Source organism: Sinohyriopsis cumingii, chromosome 10 (genome assembly GCF_028554795.1).
Source record: "Sinohyriopsis cumingii isolate HCF-2022 chromosome 10, ASM2855479v2, whole genome shotgun sequence".
Lineage (NCBI taxonomy): Eukaryota > Metazoa > Mollusca > Bivalvia > Unionida > Unionidae > Sinohyriopsis > Sinohyriopsis cumingii.
This window is the reverse complement of record NC_142970.1, coordinates 118,583,694-118,597,371: the sequence shown is the minus strand read 5'-3', so window position 1 is coordinate 118,597,371 and position 13,678 is coordinate 118,583,694. Positions and strand designations below refer to the sequence as shown.

Genomic DNA, 13,678 nt, shown 5'->3' with positions numbered 1-13,678 from the left:
AGAGATTTTTGAAGCTTTTGTTTGCATCAGCAAAATCATTTCATATTTCAGAGTTCTACACAGATTTAGGCAACTGTCCTCAGAAGACCATGTTGGAAGACATCATATCTGTGTTCAAGATGCTGTGTCAGAAGGTCTGTCTCTCTCTTTCTCTCTCTCTCTCACACACACACACATTAGGTGGTTTTCCCAGGTTCTTCCTCCACCATTAACACTGGCCGCCATGTATAGCCTATTGTGTGCTGAAAAATGGCGTTAAAACCTACAACAACACACATTAGGTTAATATGTAATTACCATATGAGTAACTTCTCATTAGCTTCACTTTACTATGTATTACTATTTGAACCTTCTCTATCAAAACAATATAGTTGGCAGGGCCCTATAGTTACCTATATATCCATATTATGCCAGCGGGCTTTATGTGCATTAGTTGATCAGTTGTTTTAATCAAGAAAATTTCAACCCATTACTGAATGTGGAAAATTCCTTGTATGACAAAAATCACTAAACAGCATTTGATAGCATTTTGGCATAAACACATCAGATATATTAGCTGTTACTCAAAAATATAAAAAAGCATTAATAAGTTCTTTCAAAATACCTCTTGCCAAAATTTGACCAATTTGGACAGAAAGTGTCCTGACTTGAATGCCTCCAAGATTTGCATATATACATATGATGTTGTTCCATCATCAAATACGACCAGGAGTACTTAAAATAGAACAATATTTTACACAACTTTATGTAACACAATTTAATACTGTTGAACAGAACTTGACCATCTTAATCTTTGACTCATAGCATCATGGCATGGTGGCCTTTTTGTATTGAAACAAAATAATGCTGATATGACATCTGACATAGATGAAGATACATAAAGTAGAGAAATGGGTGTTTTCAGTTCATATGCAATTAAAAGCATTGTATGGAATTTCTGCAATAAACATCCTGCTGATGTCTTGGTCAACAGCTCTTGCATTAGGCTGTTTGTCAGAGGTCAATCAGGTGAGCAATCTCTGACCAACGTGGGCCTCTTATTAATATGTTATGTTCATTGTTATGATTTTTATTTTATTAATAACATCTATATGCATTATGTTTTATCTTATTTATTATATATTTCATATTGAGATATTGAAATATATCAGTGGGCGAAAAATAATATTGCCACTTTGGAAAGAGCACTTTTACCACCACAGTGGTACCTTCACTTTTTGAACCTCTTTTTTTTCCATTTCAAAAGTATATCTGCCTTTACGTGTGATATTCAGACCTGTACATCCATATTTAGACCTATTTCATGTTTTTGTTCTTTACCTTCTTTCTCTCCCTCTCTTTCTCCCTCCTTCCCCATCATGATGAATAGATCTTAAAATGTGTCAAGACTGTTGACTCTTAAGTATACATTCATTTAATCAATGAGAATCACATTCTGGAATGCCTAAAGGCAAGCACTTTAGACCAAAATGAAATGCCAACTATTTTATGTATGGACTTCTGTTGTGTAGTGTTTTGGGAACATATGTTGATTCAATGCCAGTCCACTGCTCATATCACATAATATTTCTATTTACATACAGGTTGGACAAGCCAGCAGTCAGTTAACAGAATGCATCAGAGAAAGTAAAAACATCTTTGGAGCTTCAGTTTTTACAAAGTTTGAAGTCCTCATTGATTCTTTCAAAAAATACTCCACAGCCTTTAGTGATATGCTAGCCACAGGGGGCTTTGAATTCTGTGGGAAGAATGGCAGGTTCGTCAGTTTGTCTCTTTCAGAGTACAGTGCTCTTCCATTGTTTTGTTCTTTTTAATACCAGTAGGAATTAGCAGAAAGTAATACTTTGTTTATAATGTTTTATGGTCATGGGTGGCAGGAAATCATGGTTCATTTAAAATATTTACTGAGAAATAGGGATAAGAGATTGCAGAAATAATATGTGGTCATTCCAAGATTTGTGCAGGTTCATAATTTATATATAAAAGAATAGCTGTAAGTATGGAAGGAGCTTACATGCATCACACACAAACACATATGCATAGATTGGCATCATCACAGTCCTTTCGCTTACATGCAGCATCAACACATATGGATAGATTGACACTATCACAGTCCTCTTGCTTACATGCATCACACACAAACACATATGCATAGATTGGCATCATCACAGTCCTTTCGCTTACATGCAGCATCAACACATATGGATAGACTGACACTATCACAGTCCTCTTGCTTACATGCATCACACACAAACACATATGCATTCATGCAACATAACACATATGGATAGACTGACACTATCACAGTCCTCTTGCTTACATGCATCACACACAAACACATATGCATAGATTGGCATCATCACAGTCCTTTTGCTTACATGTAACATAACACATATGGATAGACTGACACTATCACAGTCCTCTTGCTTACATGCATCATACACAAACACATATGCTTAGATTGGCATCATCACTGTCCTCTCGCTTTCATGCATCACACACAAACACATATGCATAGATTGGCATCATAGCTGTCTTGCTTACATGCATCACACACAAACACTTATGCATAGATAGATGGGATCACAGTCTCCATGCTTACGTGCACCAAATGCATATGCATATAATGATGTGATCACAAACACCTCATTCTTAATGTACCACACACAAACACTTATGCATAGATAGATGGGATCACAGTCTCCATGCTTACGTGCACCAAACACATATGCATATAATGATGGGATCACACGCACCTCATTCTTAATGTATCACACACAAACACTTATGCATAGATAGATGGGATCACAGTCTCCATGCTTTCGTGCACCAAACACATATGCATATAATGATGGGATCACAAACACCTCATTCTTAATGTACCACACACAAACACGTATGCATAGATTGTCTGAATCAAATATTCCTCAGGCTTACATGCACCAAGCACACAAACACATATGCATAGATACACAAACACATATGCATAGATACACAAACACATATGCATAGATTGGCATTATCTCAGTCCTCTTGCTTACATGCACCACAGGGGCCCCGAGTGGCTGAGTGGTCTAAAACACTCTCTGTCACGGATCACTGCCATCTCACATGTCTGCATGGGTTCGAGTCTTAGGCTCAGCCAGTGTGGATATGTGAGAAAGCTTGCTGGTAGCTTCTCGTGGGTTGGTGGTTCTTTCTGGGGGTTTTCCTGGGTTCTTCCTCCACCATTAATACTGGCTGCCATGTATAGCCTATCTTGTGCTGAAAAATGGTTTAAACCCGATAACAACAGCAACAACAACATGCACCACACAAAAATGCATAGTTATTGATTGGCAGGATCATACAGTTCTAATTCTTACATGCATCACACACACAAAGGCACAAATGAATACATTAGCACAGTTGTATAGTCCTCATCCTTGCACACCCCACACAAATATACATAGATTGGCAGGATCTCACAGTTATCATGCTACATGCACTGTACACACATATACACATATGCATGGATTCACAGGATCACACTGTTCACATGCTTACATGCACTACCAGAGGCATAGATAGGCAGGATCACACAGTCCCCTTAGATTATATGCATCACACACAAACACATATGCATAGATAGGCATCATCACACAGTTCACAGGCTTACATCCACCACACACAAACACATATGCATAGATAGGCACGATCACACAGTTCACAGGCTTACATCCACCACACACAAACACATATGCATAGATAGGCACGATCACACAGTTCACTGGCTTACATCCACCACACACAAACACATATGCATAGATAGGCACGATCACACAGTTCACTGGCTTACATCCACCACACATAAACACATATGCATACTAGATAGGTAGGATCACACAGTTCACATGCTTACATGCACCACACACAAACACATATGCATAGACAACCAGGATCACACAGTTCACATGCATCACACATGATCACACATATGCATAGATAGGCTGGATCACACTGTCCCTTGACATATGCATAGATAGGCAGGACCACACAGTTCACATGCATACATGCACCACACCCAAACACACATATGCATAGATTGGCTGGATCACACAGTCCCTTGACATATGCATAGATATACTGGATCACACAGTCCCCTGACATATGCATAGATAGGCAGGATCACACAGTCTCCTTAGGTAAATTAGATCTTCACAATATTAATTTCTTTACATTTTCAGTTCCACCTTTGAAAAAATGCAGCAGTCCTTTCGAATACTGTTGAGAAAGGATAAGCTTGATTCGCCCAATTATGCTGTGATATTTAAAGAAACTTTACAGTTTCCTCTTGTCAAGATGTCTGAATATGCCAAGCTACTTGCAGGATTTGCGGATTTGTATCCCAAGGTAAGTTTACAGTTGTCTTTGTTTGTTGAAGTTTGTTAGAGCAGTGTATGACCATTTATATACTGTTCAAAACTTGAATGATGGCTTTACCCTTTTTTTGCACAGTTTTAGAACTTAACATATGGCATATGGCTATCAAGACACAGGTACAACTTAATTTTAGGATTAGAAATGTAAGACTTAATGTTTGGACTAGAAATGTAAGATTTAATTTTTGGCATCTGAATTGCAAGACATACAATTTAATGCCCTCTTAAAGTTCCCAAAATGCAGACATGCATATGAAATTGAACATGAAACTTTGCCTCACAACCTTTACCGTACAATGCAGATGAGAGTGGGCCAAGAGTAGATGGATAAAATTTATGGAGTAAATTTTATATGATGTAAATTGCCTACCTCAGTGTCACAGTACTCTTTGCCTGAATTTTTTATGTTTTTAATTGCCTACCTCAGTGTCATCATACTCTTTGCCTGAAATTTATGTAATGTTAATTGCCTACATCTTTGCCATCATAATATTTGCCTGAATTTTATGTGATGTTAATTGCCTGTCTCAATGTCACAGTACTCATTGCCTGAATTTTATGCAATGTTAACTGCCAACCTCTGGCAGTACCCTTTGCCTGAAGTTTATGTGATGTTAATTGCCAACCTCAGTTACAATATACTTTACCTGAATTTTGTTGTATGGAAAACACAGCCCTGATAGGCAAACACCTGACCACCGACTGAAGAGATTTGATTAAAAAATTACGTGAAGATGAAGGATTCACACAATTAGTTTTTTTACATCAGTAATTGGGCAATCATCTCAAATTTTTTTATTTAAAGTGATGTGTGGAAAGAAGTTTTGTAGAGAACAGGCTGCAAACTAAGGGAAGGAGAAAGACGGATAAAAGTACAGAGCATCTGCTGATTCATGTGGTGAAGACAGATAATTCAGCATACAAATTTTCTTCCAGAAGAGTGCATAGAAGATTGCACTGTACAGGATTCAAAAGAACTGTCATTGCTAAGGCCATTACTATTACCCATGTAATATTGCAGAACAATGATTTTGCAGATGAATGGTCTAGGGTGATATTTAGTGATTAAACAAATTACAATGTTTTTGTTTGGAGGAGTGCTGATGAAATATTTTTCCTGATAGTCTTGAGAAATAAGCAGACAGAGAAATGGGAATTCTGTGTTATATGATATGTTTTGTGGCTGCATAACCTACAAGGGTGTAGGAAAATTAACCCAGACTGTGAAAATACTAAATTCTGAAAATTATAAACATAGAAGTTGCCCAGTATACATGCATGGTTTAAATGTTAACTTATAGAAGCAAATAAACTCACCTCTGTACACAGAAGAATGTGGACATAAACCAGCCTCACAACCAAAGCGTTTTTATGAGGTAAAGTATTTTTATGAAGTAGAGCATCTGATACGAGAAAATGTTTCTTATTATATGATGCACGGGTGCTGAATTTTTATTCAAGCCAAAATGGAAAATCAAAAAAATCAAAATAAGCGTACCAAAACGGGAACTGACTCAGATGATGAACCATGTAGTGTGGAATCGTTTCCTCGCTTCATGGTCATCAAATCAAAAGATGAAACCAAACCCCTAGCCGCACTATCGCCATTTATAATCGAAAAGACTATACTTGGATTAGTCGGCAAACCAAAAAAGCGTTAAAAAGATTAAATCAGGTGGTCTGCTTGTGGAGTGCGAACGTAAAGCACACACTGAGAACATTCAAAAAATTCAAGTATTTCATGACATCCCAGTGACTTGTTTTGCACACACATCTCTAAATACATCAAAAGGCGTCATTCGTTGCCGTGACTTGGCTGGAGTCAGCGACAAAGACATCGTAGAGGGGATGAAAAGTGAAGGTGTCACTGCAGTTCGTAGGATTCGTATCAAATGAAACAGCGATCTGCAAGACACCAACACCATTATACTCACCTTCAACAGACCAACGGTACCTAAAGTTGTCAAAGTTGGGTTCTTACAAGTTAGGGTTGAGGTATACATACCAAATCCCCTCCGATGTTACAAATGTCAAAAATACGGTCATCATGAAGACCGCTGTTCCAGAAACCAAATATGTGGACGATGTGGAGACCCTTCTCATCGGGAATCCGAGTGCAAAGCCACTCCGCATTGCGTCAACTGCGGCAAGGAACACCATGCAAATTCAAAAGATTGCGATATATGGAAACAGGAGAAGGAAATCCAAAGGATCAAATACACATCCAACATCCCGTATCCAGAGGCCAGGAAGCTTGTACAAAATAGAACATCACTCCCCGGCCCATCCTTCTCAACCATAGTAAAGAGCAATCAAAAAGCAACGAAAGACGCCCAAACCCAAACAGACCCACCTGAATCCCCTTCCGTCTCGAACATATCGCATTACAAACCCCCAAAAAACTCAACATCGACGCAAACAACGTTCAACAATCGTCCACCATCAAAATCACCAAACAGTAAGAAAAAGTCGACAGGAAATAGGCAGCAAAAAGGGTCTGATGACCCAATAAAACTGCACAATAGGTTTGGAGACTTTGAGGATATGGATGCAGAAGAATCTGCTCCATGTCCTCAAGGTGGCTCCAGACCTAACAACAAAAAATTCACCCCCGTACTTCCTCCAGATAAATAACCAAAGACATTGCCTCCGCGAAAGGTCTAACCTAGCTCCAGAATCTTCAATATAAACTTGTAATGAAGAACACCATCATACAATGGAACTGTAGAGGACTTAAAGCCAACTACAATGATATTCTTTTGCTCTTAAACGAACGTGATCCTGCAGTACTATGTCTTCAGGAAACATTTTTGAAAGATATAGATAACATCACACTTAAAAACTACTCCCTGTTTAACAACTACTCTCATAATGTTGACAGAGCCTCAGGAGGAGTCTCTGTTATTGTGAACAACAGAGCCCCTCATAGCGTCATCCCTCTAAACACAAATTTACAAGCCACTGCTGTGAGCGTCACTCTGCATCGGGTGATTACCTTTTGTTCTATCTACATATCACCAAACACCAATTTAGTAACAAATGAATTAGATGACCTTGTTCAACAACTCCCCGCACCCTTTATTCTACTCGGTGATTTTAATGCCCATAACATTTTATGGGGTTCAAATCACATAAGTGACAGAGGTCACAAAATAGAAGACTTCATTTCCAGACACGATTTGTGTCTATATAATACCAAATCACCGACATATTTACACCCAGGAACTGGTACATACACGTGTATTGATTTGACAATTTGTACCCCATCGCTGCTTTTGGACTATGAATGGAAGGTCGCTGATGACCTTCACAGCAGTGATCACTTTCCAATCTCTCTTAACAATACCAACGTTACAATTGACGAAGCAGTTCCACATTGGAATTTAAAGAAGGCCGACTGGGCCAAATTTGAAACACTTTGTACAACTAGACTTAATAGGGATACTGTCTTAAACGACAATAACCCTTTTCAATATTTTACTTCTGTTTTAATCGACAATGCAGAAGAATCCATTCCCAAGTCCTCACCAAACGGTAAAAAACTCTCAAAACCATGGTCCACAAAAGAATGTAAAGAGGCCATTAGACAACGCCGAGAAGCACTGAAAAATTTTAATAATCGTCCAACACCCGAAAATTTAACTAAGTACCGTATTGTTCGGGCCAATGCTCGCCGCACGATTAAACAAAGTAAAAGAACATCATGGAAAAAATATGTTTCAACTCTAAACTCTCGTTCCTCTATAAAGAAAGTTTGGGACACGATCCGCAAAATCAGTGGAAATAGGAAATACAATTCCTTTCGACATCTCAAAGTAAACAACAAGAATATCAATTCCAAACATGACATTGTTAACATACTTGCTGATAGCTTCTCAAAAAATTCCTCATCCTCTAATTACTCAGAAGCATTCAGAAGATTAAAAACTCACAAAGAAAAGACACGGTTGAAATTCACATCGAATAACTCAGAAAGTTATAATCAACCGTTTACAATGTATGAGCTGAAGGAATCTCTGAATAAGGCCCACGATACATCCACTGGGCCTGACGAAATACATTACCAGTTTTTGAAACACCTCCCAGAACCTTCATTAACAGTCCTTCTAGAAATTTTCAACAATTTATGGATTACTGGTAATGTACCTAAAATCTGGAAAGAGGCAACAGTAATACCAGTTCCCAAACCCGGTAAAGATAGCGCAGATCCTAACAGCTATCGACCAATTGCACTCACAAGCTGTGTGTGCAAAACAATGGAACGAATGATCAATTCTCGGCTTGTCTGGTACTTGGAAACTAATAATTTAATATCTCCTTTCCAAAGTGGCTTTCGATATGGCCGGAGCACCAACGATCATCTGGTTAGACTAGAAACATTTATTCGAGATGCATTTATCAAGAAAGAACACTTAGTAGCGGTTTTCTTTGATTTAGAAAAGGCCTATGACACGACATGGAAGTACGGGATACTAAATGACCTGCACGATCTAGGTCTAAAAGGCCGTCTGCCCTCTTTCATATCCAACTTTCTCTCCGACAGAGAATTCAAAGTACGAGTGGGCTCTACCCTCTCCGATCTGCACGAGCAAGAGATGGGTGTGCCCCAGGGCAGTATTTTATCTGTGACGCTCTTTAACATCAAAATTAATAGCATCACCAAGTGTTTGACTCCTGGTGTGGATTGTTCGTTATACGTTGATGATTTTCTAATATGTTATCGGTCAAAGCACATGCATACAATTGAAAGACAACTGCAGCAAAATATAAACAAAATTCAAAATTGGGCCAATGCAAACGGTTTCAAATTCTCGAAATCAAAAACGGTATGCATGCATTTCTGTCAGTTAAGAAAACATCACGATGAACCGAACCTCATGCTGGATGGAACACCTATTCCAGTTGTTGAGGAAACAAAATTTTTGGGTATTATCTTTGACAGAAGACTGACTTTTATTCCACACCTAAAACACTTGAAAGCCAAATGCTTAAAAGCACTTGACCTACTTAAAGTAGTAGCGCACACTGACTGGGGTGCTGATAGAAAAGTCATCCTGAATTTATATAGAACGTTTATTCGCTCCAAACTAGACTATGGTTGCGTTGTGTATGGTTCAGCCCGAAAGTCATATCTTAAAATGCTTGATCCAATTCATCATCAGGGAATAAGACTGGCTCTGGGAGCATTTAAAACATCCCCATGTGAAAGCCTTCTAGCTGAGGCGAATGAACCACCGTTATCGCATCGCAGACAAATGCTTTCCGCACAGTATGCTTTGAAATTAAAATCAAATCCTCTGAATCCTGCTTTTTCGGCTGTTTTTCAACCCAAATACAAAACTTTATACGGAAATAAACCAAACGTCATACCTTCCTTTGGCATTAGAATATCATCCAGCCTTGACACTACAAATATAGATCTTTCTAAAATTCAGAAAACGTCCATCTCTGAAATACCACCCTGGCTAATTAAACAAACAAAAGTTCTTTTCACGCTACACGATGGCAAAAAATCCGAAACAAACCCTTCTGTCTTCCACAACTCTTACCATGAACTCCTCACCGAATTTAAAAACTACACCAGAATTTACACTGACGGATCAAAGGATGAGGAAAAGGCTGCTGCAGCCTTTGTTTGTGGAAATCACACAACGCAAGTTCGTTTACCAAACGGAGCATCAATTTTTACAGCCGAAATCAGAGCAATAGACCTTGCTCTGCAACATATAGAAAAGAAACACATTTTAAACAGTATCATCTTCTCCGACTCGCTATCAGTACTCCAGTCACTACACAACAGAAAACTGGAGAACCCATTATTAAAAAACATACTCGTAAAAAATACCGAGCTGAGTATCTCCCACAATATAATATACTGTTGGTTACCTAGCCACATTGGCATTAAAGGTAACGAAAAAGCAGATCGCGCTGCTAAAATGGCCCTTTCTCAAGAACCATCTGATTTTAAAATACCATATACTGATTTTAAACCTTGTATCAGAAAGTTCTTTCGTCAGAAGTGGCAGGCATCATGGAATGATGCTGTAAATAACAAACTTCATGCCATCAAACCAACTCTAGGAGAATGGACTCCTTCCTACAGAACCATTCGTAGGGAGGAGATAGTCATTGCAAGAATCCGAATTGGTCATACTTATATCACCCACACCCACATACTAAAAGGTGAAGACCCTCCAGAGTGCGTTTCTTGCAATGAACCATTCACTGTCAGGCACTTTATGATAGAGTGCTTTGACCTACAACCTACGCGCGATCGTTATTACATTGTGCATGACCTGAAAGAACTTTTTGATAGTATAAACATCACTCGTATTATAGAGTTCCTGAAAGCCATAAATATTTACCCTAAACTCTGACTTTTATGCTATCACCTTGTGCAGTTTTATGCAATATACATATACCGTCCCATTTTAATAACTATTCATCATTTTTACATCTCCCGTTGATCGGGAAGCTTTATTTTGCACCGTTATCATCTTACCGTTATTTCATTTCTACCATTTGTTCTTTTATATCGCTGGTCGATATAGGACCTTTTATACGTTTTAAAAGATTATAGAAATAACACTTTGTTTGGCGCTAAATAGCCTAACAGTGCCGATGCGCCGTTAAAAATAAATAAATCAATCAATCAATCAATTATATGATGCAATTTAGACTTTAAACAAAATTTGTCTATTTCTTCTGTAGTCTATTGTTCTAAATCAAATAATGCAAATATCCAGTCACAAATCCATGGCAGTAAATCTCTGCATCCAGTGATCATCCCGTCGGTAAATCTGGATTTTAAAGTTCCAGTGAACATCCCATAACATGAACATCCAACACCTGGAATGCTTAGTAGTGAAATTGACACTTTAGATATGAACTTTTATCATCTACCCTAACCATAGTCATAGTATGTGACACCACATAAAATTTACACTGGACATTATGTATTGAAAAATGATTTTGTCAGTGCAAAATGTTCTATTTATTTATTCAGAAGAACAAGTGTCCCATTTGATTTATAATTTGTAAAAACATGTACTTTTGAATATTAATGGATATAGACTACATCGGTAACTATTTTCTCTACATGCATCAACGAATTGTGCAGTGTCTCAGAATGAACAAAATTAGTTTTTCTTCTTTCTTTTTAAGCTATACCTTGCCATGTAGAGGTGATCAGACTATGTTGTTGAATATGGCCCTTGCCACTTTTAATATCTGCAAAGTTAGAAAAATCAGAATATAAAAATTGAAAAATAATTTTTACATCTCTTTTCCAGGATTCCAAAGAAAATGATTTGCTTTCATGTCTGGCATTAAACTGGGAACACCTAGATCGCATATCCAACACTGAGTTGGGAATTGCTGACAGCACAAGATGTTTCTGGGAAACATGCCCTTCTAAATTCACAGTAAGTGAATCTTGTTTCAAATACACAAATCTGAGAATGGATTAAATCTAAAGTATTTTATTACACATCATGATTTTCTTTTAAAAAGATTTCATTTATCAAATCTGATATTTTTCTAATTGTGGCACAAGGGATGTAACTCTGCAGTAATAAATACATTAAGTCATGTTTCATGCCAACAGAGAATAGGTTGATTACATACAAACCAAAGGAATGAATATTCGATAGTGCAGGAGAACATTATCCTCACTGTAGCCTGATTGAAATAGTAACTGTGTTGTGAGTCTTATTCTGTCAGCAAATGAAAGTTTCTGATTTTATTGTTTCTAAGAATGAAAATAGTACAACTTGTTATGAATAAAATAGTATCATACCATCTTGTGTTTGTAAATATATCTTGCTTGAGCTTTACTTGTGTTTGACACTGCTTTGTCACTGAAGACAAAATATCTAGACACATTATGTTGCACCTATTCACCTACTGAAAAAAATTTTACACTGTAAAATGTATTTGCAATGCATCAGATCTACTGATATCTCATACATGAGTGGCTCACTCAAAGCTTTGGATCTCATCAGATCCACTGATATCTCATACTTGAGTGACTCATGTATGGAGCTTTGCATTGCATCAGATCTATTGATATCTCATACTTGAGTGGCTCACTCAGAGCTTTGCATCTCATCAGATCCACTGATATCTCATACTTGAATGACTCACACTCGGATCTTTGCATCTCATCAGATCCGCTGATATCTCATGCTTGAGAGGCTCACTCAGAGCTTTGCACGTCATCAGATCTGCTGATATCTCATTCTTGTGTGGCTCACATTCAGGACTTTGCATCACATCAGATTCACTGATTGTGTCTTGAACTATTGTCAACTATTTATAAAAAAAACAAAGTTATATGCATGCTGTGTTTGTGTATTTATTTGCAGTGAATATCTTTTTTGTATGCTTGTGGGAATTTGAGAGAATGCATGGATGACAAACTGGGTTAGAACTGATTTTAGAAATGAAAACTATGTACTTTTATTAAGTTGACAATTTAATTATTATACAAGAGTTACACATAGCAAATGTATCTCGATGTATTTGAATAACAAACTGACAGATCCACATGATTGTTGCTTGGTTTTTAATATATCAGTTGCCAATCAGACTCACCTGACATTAGTATGTGTAGCTATCCCTTGTTTAAAATATTGCCAAGCTGTCTCACCTGACAATGGTATGTTTAGCTAACCCCAATTCAAAACTTTGCCAAACAGTTTTACTTGGCATTAGTATGTTTAGCTGTCACGCATTCAAAACATTGCCAAGCTGTCTTACCTGACCTTGGTTTGTATAGCTGTCCCCCAGTAAAAACATCGCCAAGCTATCTCACCTGACAATGGTATGTTTAGCTATCTCCAAGTCAAAATGTTAGCACATATTTGATACTTTGTTTGCACAGCTGCTGCTTTTAAAGACCCACCGCCATCACCAAATGATACCTGTGACTCAGAATGCTAATGCAAGCAAGATAATAACATGTGAAGTCACTGTAAACAACATGGTGACATGGTGTAAAATATTTATGTATGCGTGTTTGAGAGAGTGACTTGGATTTTTTTTGTAGTTGCTTGGTACTTTATTATCATATATCCTATATTTCCTTATTAGAACTGAGAAGTAATAACTGTTTTTCCTTTAGGTACATTCCCCAGTGACATTAATGTTTGGTAATAAACTCTCCTTTTCCTCAGATCCAGCTCTCCAAGAAGGAAATAAATAATGTATTTCCTGTCTATGTAACATATAGACAAATCAATACATATTCATACTTG

At 37.6% G+C, this 13,678-nt stretch overlaps 1 protein-coding gene across 2 annotated transcripts in view; it reads left to right on the top strand.

The window, feature by feature from the left end:
* LOC149791097 (alsin-like) overlaps positions 1 to 13,678 on the top strand; it is a 239,562-nt gene that overhangs the window by 86,123 nt on the left and 139,761 nt on the right. For both annotated transcript variants that reach the window (XM_089973014.1, XM_089973013.1), the window contains exons 11-14: positions 52 to 134; positions 1,584 to 1,756; positions 4,227 to 4,392; positions 11,714 to 11,845. In XM_089973014.1, the coding sequence (XP_089829140.1) occupies positions 52 to 134; positions 1,584 to 1,756; positions 4,227 to 4,392; positions 11,714 to 11,845 (554 nt within the window). The remainder of the gene's footprint in view (positions 1 to 51; positions 135 to 1,583; positions 1,757 to 4,226; positions 4,393 to 11,713; positions 11,846 to 13,678) is intronic.